General features: G+C 47.3%; 1 protein-coding gene across 2 annotated transcripts in view; it reads right to left on the reverse strand.

The window, feature by feature from the left end:
• The window catches only part of macrod2 (mono-ADP ribosylhydrolase 2), a 44,194-nt gene extending 24,613 nt beyond the window's left edge, over window positions 1-19,581 (reverse strand). The window contains exons 1-3 of one of the 2 annotated variants that reach the window (XM_076975398.1): window positions 19,206-19,580; window positions 17,081-17,182; window positions 6,549-6,650 (exon numbers count right to left, since the gene is read on the reverse strand). In XM_076975398.1, coding sequence (XP_076831513.1) covers window positions 6,549-6,650; window positions 17,081-17,182; window positions 19,206-19,242 — 241 coding nt within the window. In that variant the 5' untranslated portion in view covers window positions 19,243-19,580. Of the gene's footprint in view, window positions 1-6,548; window positions 6,651-17,080; window positions 17,183-19,205 lie in introns of both variants that reach the window. The other variant, XM_076975397.1, reaches the window with a different exon arrangement.
• Between the last annotated feature and the right edge of the window lie 611 nt (window positions 19,582-20,192).

Raw genomic sequence — 20,192 nt, forward strand, 5'->3', positions numbered from 1 at the left:
ATGGCCCGAGCTTCTCCGTCTCACATCTGTAAGAACGGAAGCAGCATAAAATGAGGTGGTTCAAGCTGCCTTAGAACAGGGAAAACAACAAGGATTATCTCTAAAACCCTGCAGACACAAAGAGAGAGAGAGAGAGAGAGAGAGAGAGAGAGAGAGAGAGGGAGGATGTGAGAGAGGATGAGAGAGGAAGAGAGGGAGGATGAGAGAGAGAGGGAGAGAGAAAGAGAGAGGGAGAGAGAGGGAGGATGAGAGAGAAAGAGAGAGGGAGAGAGAGAGAGAGAGAGAGAGAGAGAGAGAGGGAGGATGTGAGAGAGGATGAGAGAGGAAGAGAGGGAGGATGAGAGAGAGAGGGAGAGAGAGAAGGAGAGAGAGAGAGAGAGAGAGAGAGAGAGGGAGGGAGGATGTGAGAGAGGATGAGAGAGGAAGAGAGGGAGGATGAGAGAGAGAGGGAGAGAGAGAAGGAGGATGGGAGCAAGAGAAAGAGAGGGAGGATGAGAGAGAGAGAAAGAGAGAGAGGGAGAGAGGGAGAATGACAGAGAGAGATGGAGAGAGGGAGGATGAGAGAGAGAGAGAAGGAGGATTGTAGTGAGAGAAAGAGAGGGGGGATGAGAGAGAGAGAGAAAGAGAGAGGGAGAGAGAGGGAGGATGAGAGAGAAAGAGAGATAGAGAGAGGGAGGATGAGAGAGAAAGAGAGGGGGGGATAAGAGAGAGAGAGAGAGAAAGAGAGAGGGAGAGAGAGGGAGGATGAGAGAGAGAGGGAGAGAGAGAAGGAGGATGGGAGTGAGAGAAAGAGAGGGAGGATGAGAGAGAGAGAAAGAGAGAGAGGGAGAGGGAGAATGAGAGAGAGAGATGGAGAGAGGGAGGATGAGAGAGAGAGAGAGAAGGAGGATTGTAGCGAGAGAAAGAGAGGGGGGATGAGAGAGAGAGAGAGAAAGAGAGAGGGAGAGAGAGGGAGGATGAGAGAGAAAGAGAGATAGAGAGAGGGAGGATGAGAGAGAAAGAGAGGGGGGATAAGAGAGAGAGAGAAAGAGAGAGGGAGAGAGAGGGAGGATGAGAGAGAAAGAGAGAGGGAGAGAGAAAAACAAAGCAACAAAGCAAATAAATATTGTTTAAAGGGCTCGTCTGTAAATCAAATCTACTGATGTGTTTTCCTTAAAATAAACAATCCAGAACCTTCCTCTCTCCTGGAGTCTTCCTCTCTCCCCTCCCGCACCTGTTTCTCTCCATCACCCCCCCATGTACCGGTCTCTCTCCTACACCCCCCCCCCCCCCCCCCCCCCCATGTACCTGTCTCTCTCCTACACACCTCCACCGTGTACCTGTCTCTCCTCTCCCCGTGTACCTGTCTCTCCTCCCCCGTGTACCTGTCTCTCCTACACTCCTCCCCCGTGTACCTGTCTCTCCTCCCCCGTGTACCTGTCTCTCCTCCTCCCCCATGTACCTGTCTCTCCTACACTCCTCTCCCCGTGTACCTGTCTCCCCTACACTCCTCCCCCGAGTACATGTCTCTCCTCCCCCGTGTACCTGTCTCTCCTCTCCCCGTGTACCTGTCTCTCCTACACTCCTCCCCCGTGTACCTATCTCTCCTCTACAACCCCCCCCCCCCCCCCCCCCCCCCGTGTACCTCCCTACTCCTACCCCTTAGCTGCACTCTCCAAAAAAAAAAGGTGAAAGGTAAACAAATCTATCAGATGACACAGTTCCTCAGTGGCTCAGCAATCAGTGAAATTGCTGGATGGATCTAGAATATCTCAAAGGAACTGGGGGAGACGCTCCGAGTTTTACTCCCTGGTTGTTCTTTAGTGAGGCCATCACAGGCGGTGGAGGGTCGATCCACGGGGGTGGGCCAAGAGAACCTGGGAAGGCCATCCAGAGAGAAAATAACCTTCATCAATAGCCTGTCTACTACCCCTGTACGCCTCCTAGCTGAGGAACCGCTGTGGACGTCTACTGAGAGGAATGTTAAAGAAAGGGGGAAAGGCCAGCAATGGAGTAGTGTGTGGATAGAGGGGGGAGAGAGAGAGAGAGAGAGAGAGAGAGAGAGAGAGAGAGAGAAAGAGAGAGAGAGTGAGCATATTTAAGAGAGAAGGGGATAGAGGGAGTGTAGGAGAGATGGAGGGAGTGGCAGAGGAAGAAAGGGAGATATTTGATGAAGAGGGCATCAGAGAGGAAGAAGTATTGCAATCTGTTAAGCTGTCCAAAACACTCCTTTATGTTAGCAGCAGCTCCAGGAGCACTTCGTGTTACCCTCTCAAAACACAAACGTCCACAACACACCCATAAAGCGAGGGTGTCTAAAAAAGGGCAGTTAGTAAATGTATGAATGAATAAGGATTTCTTTTTTACTCTGTTTATATTTGTCATTTATAGCATTTGTCAGATGGCCGTATTCAGAGTGACAGACACATTTATCAGGGTGACCGTACGTCAGTGACCTTGGTGTTGTTAGCTCCACACGCTACCTGTGCTACCAGATGAGCTGTAGGAGCAGACCAGTCAACGGGATTTGCCACAGCTCCTTAGGGAAAACTGTGAAATTCCAGACATTAAGGACCAGGACGTCAAGATCAACACTGACATCCGCCCCGTTACAAACTGCCTTGCTAAGACACATTAACTCAAGTTCCCAAAAGTCAGTTAAAACACACGAGAACCATGTAGAGAACCATGGCACCATGCTGCCACTCCATGGCCCAGTGTGGTCCCTGACTGAACCCTCTCTGCACAGCCCAGAACGTAATGCAGCCAGCTGGTCGTTGTTTCCAGACTTCTCTCTTTGTGTCTTATTTATTGCTCATTTAGCTGCTTTTAAATTGGTATTGTAATAATCTGATTCAACTCACTCTTTCAAACACTTTTATAAGTCTTTATAAAAACTACTAAGCTTTAAATTAAGTTTCTAATTCTTTCATTGTAACTTATGAATTCCCTAATTGCATAGTCCATTTCTGAATATCAACAAAAGAGAATGTATAATTATATAAGTAAAGGTTAGATTTCTTTGATATTTTTTATTGTAAAACGAGGCCGATAAACCACACAGGCGCGCCGGAGACATTTCTGGTTCCCCCTCACGCCCACACTCCTACGGGCCTGTTCTACGACTCCGTTTGCTGCCGACAGTAATTGCGTAGTCAGACAAAACGTGTGAACCTAAAGCCACGTACGGACGCGATCAGCGAGGGGAGCGGGTCGCCCGGCTCAGCTCGGCTCAGCCCGTCTGGGTCGGTTCTGCCTGCTTCGTCGGCGTGCCCCCAACACGGCGCCGAGGCAGTCGTGGAGATAAGTGGGCACATTAACACAATAATAATGACATTTTAAAGCTAATTATTCCACCGCTGCGTCGTCTGGGCATGCAGTAATCGCAGAAGTGCGTGTTATTTTATGCCACGGGGCTCTTTCCTCCTCCTGCTCGAGGCGAACTTACTGCTTATATTCATGGCGGCTGCCTTACCCACGACATCATCACCAGGGACAAGACACGGGTCTCGGACTTACAAAATAAATAAATAAAAGTGATCAACACACATCCACAAATGTCTCTGAAACAGCCCAAAGTGAAAAGTGTAAAGTTGAAAACATGCTATAATCGATTAGAAAAGGCACCTTCTATGTTGCAAACCCCCCCCCCCCCACCAGTGCGTACTGTGTGAGTGCTGTATGAGTTTGTACTGTGTGAATGTGAACTGTGTGAGTGTGAACTGTGTGTGTAATGTGTGCGTACTGAGTGAGTGTGTACTGTGTGAATGAGTACTGTGTGTGTTCTATGTGAGTGTGAACTGTGTGAGTGCTGTGTGAGTACATACTGTGTGTTTACTGTGTGAGTGCGCACTGTGTGTGTTCTATGTGAGTGTGTACTGTGTGAGTGCATACTGTGTGTTTACTGTGTGAGAGTGTACTGTGTGAGTGTATACTGTGAGTGTGTGCTGTGTGAGGTACTGTGTGAGAGTGTACTGTGTGAGTGTGTACTGTGTGAGGTATTGTGTGAGTGTGTACTGTGTGAGTGCGTATTGTGTGAGTGCGTACTGTGTGTGTACTGTGTGAGTGCGTACTGTGTGAGTGCGTACTGTGTGTGTGTGTGTACTGTGTGAGGTACTGTGCGAGTGTGTACTGTGTGAGTGCGTACTGTGTGTGTATGTACTGTGTGAGGTACTGTGTAAGTGTGTACTGTGTGAGGTACTGTGTGAGTGTGTACTGTGTGAGTGTGTACTGTGTGTGTGTGCACTGTGTGAGGTACTGTGTAAGTGTGTACTGTGTGAGGTACTGTGTGAGTGTGTACTGTGTGTGTGTGCACTGTGTGAGGTACTGTGTGAGGTACTGTGTGAATGCGTACTGTGTGTGTGTGCACTGTGTGAGGTACTGTGTGAGGTACTGTGTGAATGCGTACTGTGTATGTGTGTGCACTGTGTGAGGTACTGTGTGAGTGTGTACTGTGTGAGGTACTGTGTGAGGTACTGTGCGAGTGTGTACTGTGTGTGAGGTACTGTGTGAGTGTGTACTGTGTGAGTGTGTACTGTGTGAGGTACTGTGTGAGGTACTGTGCGAGTGTGTACTGTGTGTGAGGTACTGTGTGAGTGTGTACTGTGTGAGGTACTGTGTGAGTGTGTACTGTGTGAGGTACTGTGCGAGTGTGTACTGTGTGTGAGGTACTGTGTGAGTGTGTACTGTGTGAGTGTGTACTGTGTGAGGTACTGTGCGAGTGTGTACTGTGTGTGAGGTACTGTGTGAGTGTGTACTGTGTGAGGTACTGTGCGAGTGTGTACTGTGTGTGAGGTACTGTGTGAGTGTGTACTGTGTGAGGTACTGTGTGAGTGTGTACTGTGTGAGGTACTGTGTGAGGTACTGTGTGAGTGTGTACTGTGTGAGGTACTGTGTGAGTGCGCGGGGGAGCTGGGTAAGCTCTGCACAAACAGACTTAATCCCTTCATCACCGTCCGCTGTTTGACATCGTGCTACTCGGCTCTGTCAGACCTGCAGTCTGTTAGTGGGCCTGGTGTCTGATGAGAAAATTACAAAGTTGCCAACAGTGCCAAGACAGCACCGACACGCGGGCGGTCCGCTGGAGAGCAGGCGGGGTTAAGCACAGCCAAAAGGCCTTTTGATGCAGTGATGCCCAGTGTGACGCAGCTACAATCAGCACCGACCCTCTGGGCTCACTGGTGCCATCTCGACTTCCCAATTGTCCCCTCTAACGTGGTCGAAACACTGGAGCACACAGCGTGCTTTTGTTGATGGGAGTGATATGATTAAGACGCTGAGGCGATATGATTAAAATGGCGTCAATTATGATTCTGTGACAGCCAAACAGGAGAACGGCAGCACGCTGATTACATTTCAGGCAAATCCGATCCCACTAGCAGTTTCTTATATAATAACACACCGAACCCGAGATCCTTCCCACACGTGTGTCTCGAGTGAGTGGTGTAAGACAAGCGCAGTGATTCCACAATCAGGAGCGAATGTTCCTGCACCTTCAGCGTGTAATCGGCCACATTTTGTCCTTCGCTAAAAGAGTGCGTCATGCGTACGTGTCCGACATAAACACAGAGTGCTGGCGGAGACTCTGCCTCCGTGGTATCACTGGACCAGCAGGCCTCTCAAAACCGGACCGGCACCATAGAGAAGAACCCTGGAGTTCTGGAGTTAACTGGAGTTCAGGCTTCGGATTTAAATTAATCTAAACTGGAACCAGGTGTGTGATACAAGAAAGAAAATTGTAAAGAACGATGATTAAAAATAATTGCTACTTCTCTCGTGACTTTGTGACCCTACAACGCAGCACAAACAAACAGCCATTAAGGAGAAAGACTATAGACAGCCAGTCAAAATAAGAGACAGTCTAAAGCTCTGACAAAGATCCTGTTTTTGTGACAATTATCAGAGTGGAGCGTATACACAGCCCTAGCTGATTAATGCTCTGCATCATTTCAGTTCTGCCAAAACTCACTTCTGGTAATATTATGCATCCTGCTCTCTTAAATCTCTGTTTATGTCAGAAAACCTTCGATCTACGATTCAGTTTGGAGGAGTCCTGTTGGAGTCCGCATCAGATTTAGGGAGAAAAAAAATTACCTTGTGTACTGTAGAAAGTAGGATTTCAAACTCTCAGAGTGCTAGCACCAGCAGAAATCACACAGAGTCAGAGCTGGGTTGGTATTGAGCTCAGAAGCCCACAGAAATAAGGGGGTGGGGGGGGTCCAGTATGTCAGCCCCAGATCTCCCCTGAGCATGTCAAGGCACAACCAATCACAGCACACACACACACACACTCCGCTTCACCAGTCAATAACCACCAACGAGCCTCGTGCGAGATGCTCAGATTCCACACATCACCTGAATACAGGATTAACCAGCTGCCAAGTTAATATAAGCTCCATACATATAACCCCAGACAGCACCTGCAGTGGGAGCGAACGAAAAAGAGGCACGCTCTCTTTTGGACACTAGAGGGCAGCCAAGCACAACAGATTCTGCAACCACAGGCCCACAGCCAACACTGACCAGCCTAACTGGAGGCTCGGATTAAAATCGAAAAACCAAACGCTTACCTGCATTCACAATGGCGTCCACCTCCAGGATGGTGATGTCACCTTTGTACAGAGAGACTTTGTCGCACAGCGAGACAGGGTGTTCCTCCTCTTCCTCCGGTGCTGAGGGAAAACACATTCAAACACATTCAAGCATTTCTGAGAGTGTATTACGCTGTTGTAAGTACAGCACATACTCAAGCGAGCATAGACAGAATGGGGAAGCCCTTGATGTCAGACACACACACATAAAGCTCCGTCATGTCAGAGCGTATTGCCGTTGTGGTGATGGGCGTGACACGTCCTGTGTGGCAGACCTGACGGCCTGTGTGGCCTGGTGTCAAAGGTGAAAGGGCACGGCTGCCTGCCCCACGCGCTTCAATTCCTTCAGACACACAACGCCAACACCGTCATATCAAATGATTTGTACGTTCAAGTGCGCACTGTATAACCAACCACACCCACAATCACCCCTGTGTAAACACAGCTCTGCGATCTGCAGCCCTCCCAGAGCGGTTGTGAGGCCTGGTACAGCCACACGCGTCTCACTGCTGCCCCCACTGTCTCACGCGTATGAGAGTTTGTATTCTTGTTAAGGCTGTGGCAGACAGCATTCCCACTACAGGTTATTGAGGCATGTTGTTTCTTTTATATCCATGTAAAATGTGAATGTCTCTTCTATCCATGTAAAATGTGAATACACTAATGAACATGTTCTGTATTGGAGGACTCTGGTCTGTTCAGCTTTAATCTAAAAAACATGTAAAAACATGGACACAGAGTTGAGATGGACACAGAGTCGAAGTGGACATTGTATAAACACACTGAAGTAGAATTCTCCAAACTCCATTTAATCGTTTAATTAAAGTCAACACAATAGTTACTGAGATACAGTCTCACATTAAATCCTCGGCTACAGTTTCTAAAATGTCAATATCATCATTCAAAATATAATAACGACTAACATAACAACTCTTCCTTTGCAATTTTGCCTACTGGAAAATGTTATTTTGGTCACATACTGAATGTGGAATATTGGTTTGGGGCCCAGTCAGTATGCAAGTAGAAATAAGTAGGTTATTTTGAACACAGACAAAAACTGCATGGTAATGAAAGGGAAGGAGAGGCTCATTCAGAACAGCTCGGTGCTGCCACCTAGTGTACGTGATTGGTTTTACCAATGAGAAACAACTGCGGAATAAATACAATTTGTTCTGTAATTATTAATAAGTGGTCATTTTTAAGGAATTGCTATGCCAATCCTCTCAGTTAAATTCCAGGATGTGTTAAACAAACAGCAACACAATGAAACAATACAATTTTAGACTTAATATCAATTACTTGGGGTGATAACTCAACGACTGGTCTTTATATAAATATACACAATCTATGTCAAGCTGCTATAAATGTTAACTGTTAAATCAGTTAAGTGATTCTGTTTTGGTCACCATAAAGCAGTAATGTAAAATAGCTATAAACATTATATTTCTAAAGCAGCGTGACTGAACACTGCCTTTCCTCACAGTGAGTACTTTATGGTGTTTATTTCCAGGTCGTCGTGGGCCCTCTCTGTGCTGCTAATTGCAGCTCTGGGAGTCGTTCTCTCCTGCTTTTGGCTTCATGACAACATCCACTGAACAAAGTGTCATAGAGATTAAACAGTCACAGCCGTGACAGAACCGAGCTGCTCTGGCTGTTAGCACGGCGCTGACTGGCACGCAGAACCACTCCAGAACTGCCCGGTCGTGTCAGTCAGGACGTGTGAGTCATTCAGAGAGGCAATGGCAGTGCTGATAACACCCCGTGGGAAAACTGATCTCAAGTTTATTTTGAAACTACATGTGGCTGCTGTGTTTCACCTTATTTGAGAGGAATTTGTGGCCAAATATATATATTTATTTATTCTGTCACGCTGGTTCCAGAAAACACAAACTGTTCTGTTATGCCACAATGTTAACAGGAGATGCAGTGTCACACACTCTCTCGCTCTCTCTCTCTCTCTCTCACACACACACACACACACACACACACACACACACACACACACACACACACACACACACACACACACACACACACACAGAAGTGCTCCTTTTTGCACCCAAGTCGAAGGCCAGCTGTATGACTGGGTGTGGTCGGAAGAACTCAACAAAAGTAGATGAGCTCAAGACAAGGTGACAAGGTAACGAGGTAATGAGGTAACGAGGTCATGAGGTCACAAGGTAACAAGTGACCTCACTGCCTCGCTTTTAGAGAATGTAAACAAATGATCTATTACGCTACACCACACTGAATGATCAGAGTCACATTCATATCCAAAAATAAAAACAGCAGATCTTAGAAAATCTAAGGGGCCACATCCCCCTCAGTCTGAATAGTCATGACGCCTTCGCATTTACATAATATTCAGTAATTTACATAATTTTCTGCTCATTTACATAATATCCCACAGTTCTGTACCCATTGGATCTTATACAAATGCCCATTGCTGATTTCATTAAATCATTTTCCGCTAGGCTATTCCAAGGCATCTGTGACTATCTAAACCCATTTGATAGGCATTTCCAGGAAGATCCCTCCTCCAAGATGAAGAACGGGATGAAGAACACAGTCTATAGAGCTCCAGCTTGGTGGAAACATCATACAATCAACCAAGATGAACTGTGACACTCTGAACCTGACTAATTGAATCTATTTGCTTTTAGCAGTCATATCAGTCTGCCCATTGACATCATTCCACATTGAGCAGCATCAGAAAAAGCCATTTAGAAATGAAAAATGAAGTCTGTTAATACAACACATTTGAAAACAGTCGCTTAGTAACAAATCACAATAATTCAGGCCAACGCAATTAAAGCCACATGTTCACGACTGCAAAGCGTTTATTTGGCTCCATGGCAATCAAAAGTTTTTGAAGGCAAGTCATAAAACAAAAACCAAAACTTGTCATTTCATTCACAACTAGCCTGATTTCTAACAAATTAACAACCCAAACTGATAAGCAGGCAGCAGCGTCGTTGGCAAGCTGACAGTGAACTCAGCATGCTGCTGGCTCCCTTCCACAGAGACTTCTGCCCCGCGCCACCCACCCCCACCCCCAGCACCAGCTGACAAGCTTCAGCAGCACCACCCTCCAGCAGGGCTCGTGTGACAAAGCCCCGGAAGCCTTAGTCCATGAGACAGGACCAGTTCTACCTAAAGCAGCACAGCGATCTGCCAAACCACGGCCATGAGCCTGATGGGCAAAACCCCAGATGGTCCCGCCGTGCTGGAGGGTTATGACTGTCCACAGTGCTTGGGCCTCAGCACAGAGATATTCCTCATTTCAGCCATGGCCCTCTAGTCAGTGTGTACAGACCAGCATGGATTCTCTCTTAAAATGAACTCCCTAAAACAGACACCTCCAGCTCTCCTGTATCCTCACGCCATACCACCAACCCTTGTAATGGTACATATCCTGGTCCTCGGAATTCTGTTTTCTTCCACTGAATAGCTAGAGAACATTGAGTTTTAAATGCACCTTAAATCAATTTTTTTTTTTTTATCGACAAGAAAAAGCTCTTTTCTGCACTATAACGTTAATAATTTCAGGGAGTGTTGATAAAAGCCTGTTATACAGCTTTCACCTCACATTTCTCCTCCTTCCCCAGAGCAAACATCAGTCATACTGGCACAGGATGTTAAGATGAGAAAGAAAGATATTACTGTCTACAAATGCATTACCACCTGAATACCAAGAAAGGCTGCATAAGTGTTATAGAAAGCAAATACGCTTTTCTTCTCAGCAAGACAATCTTGAGGGAAATTAAAGTTTCTTCAAAACAAATTACTGACGTGACTGTCAGTTTGTCATCTCTACAGATTAAAACTGCATCGTGAGCACGTCAAGGTGTGGACTGCTATAAGGAAGGGCGTTAAAATTCGATACATGCGAAATTGAATCACGGTAAGTTCAGCTTGTTTGTGAAAGATGCTCTACCATAGGATACCAGCATCAGCTCATCTCAACTTAGCCAGTTATGCCACAACCCAGTTTTCTGATTCAGTACTTTGGATGTTTGGGTTTTCTTGTAGTCCTCCACAGAGCCCTGATGCTGGGAAAACAGCTCTTTGCAAAAAACTCGTTAACCTGTTGACCTGCAGACATGTACCCCGTGTGTCCCGTTTGGAGAGCAGGCTGTGTGCGGGGTGAATGGTGTCTGAGTGGGATGTCTGATGTGATCTTTTGAATGCTCCTTTAGCACTGTGTGTGATGTTGGGTGTTCCGTGTATGTGAGGGAGACACGTCCTCCGTCGTCCTGAAGTCCACAATCATCTCCTTCATTTAGCCAGAGATGGAGGTTAAGATGGAGAGCGTCATCACTGCACTACTCCGACTGATCACCTCTCTGGTCAGTTCACGGCACTCTCACGGGTGTGTTCTTCTTGTCCAGATGTGAGATAGCTAGGTGAATGGTCAATGCAATAGCGCCATCTGTTGATCTGTCTGAGCAGTAAGCAAACTGGAGATGAACATATGTGGGATCATCTGACTAACCGTTTGAAGCACCTGGGAATTTTCTTGGGACTTAGGAAAAGGTTAAAGACGTCGGTAAATCTCTGCTAATTGGAGGCCACAGGCTCAGAGGATTCAACTATGGATGCCATGGGGAGCTGGAGAACCTCGTGTTTGTTGCCTGGAAATATCTTATTACATGGTGGCTGGATATGAAGTGACAGTGGGCCGTGGTCCACAGGAAGACTTGTAGCAAGGCAGACGTGGCTCGCCTCAAATCAAGCAGCGTCATCTCATCAGGTAATGAGACAGACACTGTCACATTACTCTGTGTCCTTTGTTGTCAGTCCAGGACATGGAGATTAATATGTTGGTAGAATTTAGGCAGAACTTCATATTTATTACCCTGTTATTATCACCAACTATAATTAAAGGTCTGGATTCTCAAACCCAAATACCTCACACACATGTGCCTCACTCCCTCACCTACACACACATGGCTCACTCCCACACACACACACACACACACACATGTGCCTCACTCCCTCACACACACACATGCACCTTACTCCCTCACACACACACGCGCCTCACTCCCTCACCTACACACATGCGCCTCACTCCCTCACCTACACACATGCGCCTCACTCCCTCACCTACACACATGCGCCTCACTCCCTCACACACACACGCGCCTCACTCCCTCACCTACACGCACGCGCCTCACTCCCTCACACACACACACGCGCCTCACTCCCTCACCTACACACATGTGCCTCACTCCCTCACACACACACACGCGCCTCACTCCCTCACCTACACACATGTGCCTCACTCCCTCACACACACACACGCGCCTCACTCCCTCACACACACACACTCGTGCCTCACTCCCTCACACACACACGTGCCTCACTCCCTCATACACACGTGCCTCACTCCCTCACACACACACACACACACACACACATGTGCCTCACTCCCTCACACACAGACATACACGTGCCTCGCTCCCACACACACGTGCCTCACTCCCTCACACACACGTGCCTCACTCCCACACACACACACACACACGTGCCTCACTCCCACACACATGTGGCTCACTCCCTCACACATGTGCCTCACTCCCTCACTCCCTCACCTACACACATGTGCCTCACTCCCTCACACACACACACACGTGCCTCACTCCCTCACACACACAAGTGCCTCACTCCCTCACACACACACACACACGTGCCTCACTCCCACACACATGTGCCTCACTCCATCACACACACACACGTGCCTCACACACACACATGCCTCACTCCCTCACACACGTGCCTCACTGCCACACACACGTGCCTCACTCCCTCACACACACACGTGCCTCACTCCCTCACACACACATGTGCCTCACTCCCTCACACACACACGTGCCTCACTCCCTCACACACACGTGCCTCACTCCCTCACACACGTGCCTCACTCCCTCACACACACATGTGCCTCACTCCCTCACACACACACGTGCCTCACTCCCTCACACACACGTGCCTCACTCCCTCACACACGTGCCTCACTCCCTCACACACACACGTGCCTCACTCCCTCACACACACACGTGCCTCACTCCCACACACGTGCCTCACTCCCTCACACACACATGTGCCTCACTCCCTTACACACACGTGCCTCACTCCCTCACACACACACACACATGTGCCTCACTCCCTCAAACACACATACATGTGCCTCACTCCATCACACACACACGTGCCTCACTCCCTCACACACACACATGCCTCACTCCCTCACACACACACACACACATGTGCCTCACTCCATCACACACACACGTGTGCGTCACTCCCACACACACGTGCCTCACTCACACACACACATGCCTCACTGCCACACATACGTGCCTCACTCCCTCACACACACATGTGCCTCACTCCCTCACACACACGTGCCTCACTCCCACACACACGTGCCTCACTCCCTCACACACACATGTGCCTCACTCCCTCACACACACGTGCCTCACTCCCTCACACACACGTGCCTCACTCCCTCACACACACGTGCCTCACACCCACACACACGTGCCTCACTCCCTCACACACGTGCCTCACTCCCACACACATTTGCCTCACTCCATCACACATACACATGCCTCACTCCCACACACACGTGCCTCACTCACACACACACGTGCCTCACTCCCTCACACTCACATGTGCCTCACTCCATCACACACACACGTACCTCACACCCTCACACACGTGCCTCACTCCCACACACACGTGTCTCACTCCCACACACAGGTGCCTCACTCCCTCATAAACACATATGCCTCACTCCCTCACACACACACATGCCTCACTCCCTCACACACACACACATGCCTCACTCCCTCACACACACACACACATGCCTCACTCCCTCACACACACCCTCAATCCTTCACACACTCCCTCACACACACACACATGCCTCACTCCCTCACACACACCCTCAATCCTTCACACACACCCTCACTCCCTCACACACACCCTCACTCCCTCACACACACCCTCACTCCCTCACACACACCCTCACTCCCACACACACGTGCCTCACTCACACACACACGTGCCTCACTCCCTCACACTCACATGTGCCTCACTCCATCACACACACACGTGCCTCACACCCTCACACACGTGCCTCACTCCCACACACACGTGCCTCACTCCCACACACAGGTGCCTCACTCCCTCATAAACACATATGCCTCACTCCCTCACACACACACATGCCTCACTCCCTCACACACACACACATGCCTCACTCCCTCACACACACACACACATGCCTCACTCCCTCACACACACCCTCAATCCTTCACACACTCCCTCACACACACACACACATGCCTCACTCCCTCACACACACCCTCAATCCTTCACACACACCCTCACTCCCTCACACACACGTGCCACACTCCCTCACACACACCCTCACTCCCTCACACACACCCTCACTCCCTCACACACACCCTCACTCCTTCACACACACCCTCACTCCCTCACACACACCCTCACTCCCTCACACACACCCTCACTCCTTCACACACACCCTCACTCCTTCACACACACCCTCACTTCCAGGGCACGCGCCCTGTCTGCTGGAGGTGGGGGTAAACTGTGGCTAAGCAAAACTGCAGCCCTGTATCCCAGCAAGACCTGATCAAGAAGCAAAGCTTTCTGGGCTCCATTGCTCTGGCCTGATGGTAGACAGCGCCCCCACCAGCGCTGCTTGCACAGGTGTGTGCGGCCACATGTCAGAGAGCAGCAGCACACAGCTGTTTACAAGGTCACACTGGAACGTGATCTGTGCAGTTATTTAGTCTGTTTAGCCTTTGGTACGACGCCTGGTAGCAGAAGAATGAAGTGAAAAATGAAAAATGACCACATGTTTGACATTAAGAGCAAGAGAAAGACTGTGTCAGGTTCTTTTAATTTCAGATGACCAGAATAAAAGGTCTCGACATCCTCGGATATGGGAGCCTCATTAAATGACACAACAGGTGTACGAGACTCCAATCTTTGGTCTTTCTACAGTAAAATATTAATTGGATCATGATCATAATATTGGCTCAAGTTTGGACCAAAATGACTTGTAGTCATGTTCAAAAATCAGATACAAACATCCTAAATATCTAAAGATACAGAATTCCACAGGTTTATATGCAACAAGTCAGATGACCTAAATCTGCTACTGCAGAATTTCATTTTAAAAAATGCTGGAACATTGTTGAAAATACATGTTTTATATGAACCATATGTCACATATATAATTTGAGAAGATTAGTCCTGTAATAATACATCATATTACATTCTAGTGGGTGTAGGCCATGAGGGCTGGTACAGAGGGAGCTGAGACCAAGGGAGGCAGAGGGAGAACTTCTGGACTGGAGTTCTGGGGGGGAGAAGATGGAGACAGAGGCAAGACATGTGGGAACCAGTGAGGAGTCGAGGAAGATGAGGGGTGAAAGATTCATCACGGGGCAAACAGGAAGGATGAAGATTAAATTGGGGGTAATAGAGGTGGAGTTTCAGGTATGGAGTTTGGCTCGAACTTCAGTTCTCCCACCACAGGCCGCACGTTTGGTGTGGTTTCCAGCGAGGCTCCTGATGCTAAAGGACAGTGGTGAAGAAGCAGTCAACTCCGACTGACTGATCAATCTTCTTTCACCTGGAGAATGAGGTTTTACGCTCTGCAGTTAAGGGCACAACTGTTACTGCCTCAGTCAAACTAGTGTACTGTTGAGATGAATCCTCCTCTAAAGGCTCAACAATCACCAGATCCCTAGAAAAGCAGGAATATACTGAAGCTTTTTGTGCCAGCCACCCAAAGCTCACATGGCACACGCACACACACGCACACACACACACACACACACACATGCACGCATGCACGCACGCACACAAACACACGCACGCACGCACGCGCACACAAACACACACACACACACACACACACACAGAAGGCAGTGATGGATGTCGCTGCAAACTACTTATTCAGAGACTTTAAAAACAAAGATGAAATCAGCCATAATTGTGACAGGGAGCTGCACCTGTAGCAGCTGTGAGATTTACATAATCGGAGCTATAAGGACATGAATGTTTAATGCGTCCTGGGTCCCACGCGGCTTTAGGACCACTACACAAATAAACATGGTGCAAATCATAGATGCCCTTCTGAAACTCTACGTTAAGTTCTGGTTGCAAATATACGATCTGTAAACCGCATTGAAAATACCTTTTTTCCATAGACTGCTCCAAGTCTGTTTTAGACACCTGTCTGAGTTCCCTCACTCTGTTTGAGTTTTGTGTTGGTTGTTGTGTGCCATGTGATTGTCAATGCTACAGTGGTCTTGGAATCAGACTTTTCCATGCAAGTAACAGCTTGTGGTGGTATTTGCATAACAATGCAAGGTGCTCTACTTACTAATTCAAATTAACTATGAAATATGTAGAACATAGTGCAAAAAACTATTGCTTTAACGTTGGCATCAGCATGCCTTAGAAACTCCATTTGAAGAGCTGCATTCCTGCATTCTATACATTTCCCTCCTTATTATGATGCACAGATAGGTCTTAACCCCCCCCCCTCCCTGTCTCAATCTCCTCAACTAAGACAACATTACAAAATCAGAACCCAGTAAGTGTCCTGAGTTACCGGGGGCCAGTACTGTGGACAATAAATTACACTGACAAAACAAAACAAAACAAAATGCATGATAAGAATCATAATAAAACAAAAACACTGGAAACACACCTTCAGAGTAACACACATACTGGTCACCTGAATGAAACTCCCGCCATGCTAATGATTTTAACACAGTGATTCAAGATCTTGGCAGCTCATTAAAAAAATTATTGAACTGCAAAAATACTCCACTATTCTCACAGGAGCAAATCGTTATGAGCTGAATTCTAAGTGCTTAAAGGTTTCTAATTTCACAATCATTTTGTAGTGAGCAGTGCCACATATCAGGATAACACGCCAACAATCCTCCCTCAGACACGGTTGTGTGGTGCCCGTCTATCCAAACACCACTGCTGTACCATGATCAGATGAGAAGTCTCAAAAAGAAAGTTAATGATATGCTATCGTAATATGGCAAGCAGTGGTTCACCTTTGCCAAAAACTTGTTAAATAAAGTATCATTAAGACTCCGCCACCTCGGGAAGTAATGCCAACTTTGGTACTGCTAGAAAACAAACTGAACTCCGCTGGCCACCATAAATCTTAGACGTGTGCTTTGCATTCAAGGGCAGAAATAAGAGGAATTTTTTTTAATTAATTTACAAATAGTTCACATTGTTTTGTTCACCTGCTTAACCAGTAGAGGTGGACTTTCTTGCATAATGAATAATGCAAATAGAATTTTCTAGTATTTCCAGCTCTCTTTCTTTCTTAATTAGTGTGTTGGTGATTAGGTGCTCACTGATGAGCATTGGGGTTGGACTATGGCGTTGGACTATGGCGTTGGACTATGGCGTTGGACTATGGCGTATACCTGTGTTGTTGACAAACTGCCTCCAGCTGGGTATCTTGTCCAAAGCCACATAGTTGACATACTCTTTACGTCTTTCTTCCTGTCCAAGACTGAGCAGACGCTCTGTGAAAATTAAAATGAAAAGGTTATTAGGGAAAAACACACTCACACATGCAGAAGGCAACCACAACTCTCACAACTCTCATAACTACTCCGTGTCCTTTCGAGACATTCTGGACACCAAGCAACCTGATAAAACCGATATTACAAATTCCACTTCAGTAACTCCGTGGGATACATATTTACTTACGCAAGTTAACAAAGAATCACGTGGTCTTTTGAAAACCATCTGTGAAGAGTATAACAATAAAAGACAGACTGATTAATCTTTTGTAGTCCACTGATAAAAGGTCAAAAGGTCACCTTCTGGGTAGCGTATGCTAATTACCACGGCTCTGGTTGTTTCGGAGAGGGGCTCAGACTACGTTTCCTATGAAGCCCTTCGTGATGGAGGAGGAGTTTCACATTTCACCATTTCTCACCTGGTCAGTATAATCAAACGATACAGAATGCTGCTTGGTAATGTCTCCTTTTATGTTATAGCTCAATAAAAGGAATTTAGTATGCCAGATGAAAACCTTCCACCACCTGCTCCATGACACATCGTCTGCTAGTGGCGAGGCAAGTGAGAGAAGTTGGAGTCAAAACTGAGTTCCTAGAGGACGGAAGGCAGATGGTGTTGCTGGTAGCGGAAGTACATCCTTGAGCCCCAACCCTGTGATTGCCAATACTTATTTAGAGAATGAAGACACAGCTCTCTGTGAGAAGACATGGCTCCACCCTCTCTCCCTCTCTACCCACAAGACAGGTCGAGATGAGACACGAGACTCTTCCCTCTCCTACAGACTGACCCAAAGCAGCAGTCAGAGCACTGGGACTTGCACTGAAGCCACTGACAAGCATGGGCAGTCACCAGCAAAGCAGGATCTGATGGGGAGGTGTAGTATGGGACCACACTGAGACCCCTGATGGTCATTAAAGGGTAGTGCAGTCAACCCAGAGACCCAGTGATCTTCACTACCCCTCGTCCCTGTCCTAGTCTGTCTTCTCTGACTCTCGTTCTCAGTCGTTCTGCACGTCATGCAAGGTGGAGACTGTTGGAGGCAGTGGTGGCGACAGCTCCATTAGCTGTCCCAGACTCCCACTAGCTTGAGCTCCTGGGGATTCACTTTGGTTAGATGTTTCATTAGGCTCCTTAGCACTGGTCCAATACCTTCAGGTTCAGACTGTATGTTTGAGAGATTCCAAACAGTAAAATATATATTTTTTTATCTTAATCTTTTTCAAAATTCTACATAATTCATCTATGTGAACACCACTGTACAGTATTTAGTGATGTACATTTTTAAACAGAAGTTGTGCATTTTGTGTCTCATTATGCAGCAAGCAAATTCACACGGACAAAGTTATCGTACATGCAGTTTTAACTGGACAGAAGTAACCCAGACATGCTCTTTAAATTTCTTTGGTCTACACATTCACGTACGGCCTCGGTCGCCAACGCTGTTATGCTAGAAAAGGAACTGTGGTTGGATGTTGAATGAAATGGACCAAAGACAGTGTGAGATTGGTGTGTGTTGGATTTTTTAACACACCATCTCATCTGAATATCTCTGGGAGAGTCACTCCACTCAAAGTGGGAACTAACTTGGAAAACATGCCATGCTGTACGATCCTCATCACTTCCGTTTCGTTTCATTCATCAAACGAGAATTTCTCTTGGAGGCGCGCGTTTCACGTGCCTGCTCACTATTCCTGCATGATCTTTCGAGAAGGTGGAATAAGTTTGTTCCCCCTTTGAAACTGACACCACTGGCTTCTCCACTGAAGGCATGAGAGCAGAAGAGATGAACCCTCATCTGAGACCCTCTCAACTTCATCAACACCGCGTGAACACCTGCATGCACCAAACGGCGACGACAGCGGAACCGCCAGCTCGGCGTGGAGCGCAACTGCCCACATGTCGGTTCTGATCCAGCTGTCCAAGCGGATCCTCAGCCCGGCTCTGTTTTGCACCAGGGGAAAGACACGGAGCATGATCAGAGGCTTATCTAGCTGAAGTGTCCAGAGTCCAGCACACGCTTACCTTTCTCCGTTCCCCATTCTCTTTTCTTCTTGCTCATGGTGCCGTGATGTGTGGGCTTCGGATAAATGTTTTTTGCGTTGAACAACCCCAGGCTCACAGTGAGTGGATCAGGAAACCCAAGAGAAAGCGAAACCGCTCCTGAGCGTGAAGCCCTCACCTGAGAAGCTGTCAAAATACACTGGAGCCAGTGCAGCCTACCTTGAGTGTGCCTTTAACTGTACGTGGGGACCGCAGCTGAGCGATTGGGCTTTTGGACCGGGAAGTGAGTGTATGATAGGACCACCTCGAGTGGCACTCCGATCTCAGCCACACACACTTGAATCAGGCTAGATTGATCCTGGAGCGCCTCGAACTGCAGTGGGGTAGCGAGGGTTTGCCCGTGTGCACTACAGACGGGAGGAGCTCAGTGCGCCTGCGTGAATCTGTCAAGCTCTACTTCACCCAGCTATTTAAAATAATACAATACATTTTTCTTGTCTTCCCTTTATATATAGATTTTTTTTACATTTTTGACCATAAAACCTGTTTTCTTCAACAAAAAGAATATATTGTTTGGGTAACTTAAAGTCAATTAGGATAAGATCAAACCTCCAGACTAAAACCTCCAGAGATGATCACCGAGTTCAGCGCATGCGTGTTCTAGGTCTGGCGACATATAGCAACTAAATTCGAGGTCAGGATGTGTAAGGAATGATCTGAGAGAGAAAGATTATGTGACTTTTTCACACGAGAAACACAGCCCCCAAATTTCAATTTGTCTCAAAGAAAACCCAAAACGTTATTGCAGCAGGGCCCACATCAGCCCTTGCTGCAAAATATGTAATTACCTCAGAGACAGTGAGAACCTCCCCTCACCTCCTAAAAAAGGCAGCTTTTTGAGTTTATAAGAAGGATTTATTGGAAAGTCTAACTATGGATCTAAGAGCAATTCAGCTACTCAGATAGCTGTTGTGTTGGTCTATAATGTATATCTTGAATATTCATAAT

This window comes from Brachyhypopomus gauderio, chromosome 15, assembly GCF_052324685.1.
Source record: "Brachyhypopomus gauderio isolate BG-103 chromosome 15, BGAUD_0.2, whole genome shotgun sequence".
Lineage (NCBI taxonomy): Eukaryota > Metazoa > Chordata > Actinopteri > Gymnotiformes > Hypopomidae > Brachyhypopomus > Brachyhypopomus gauderio.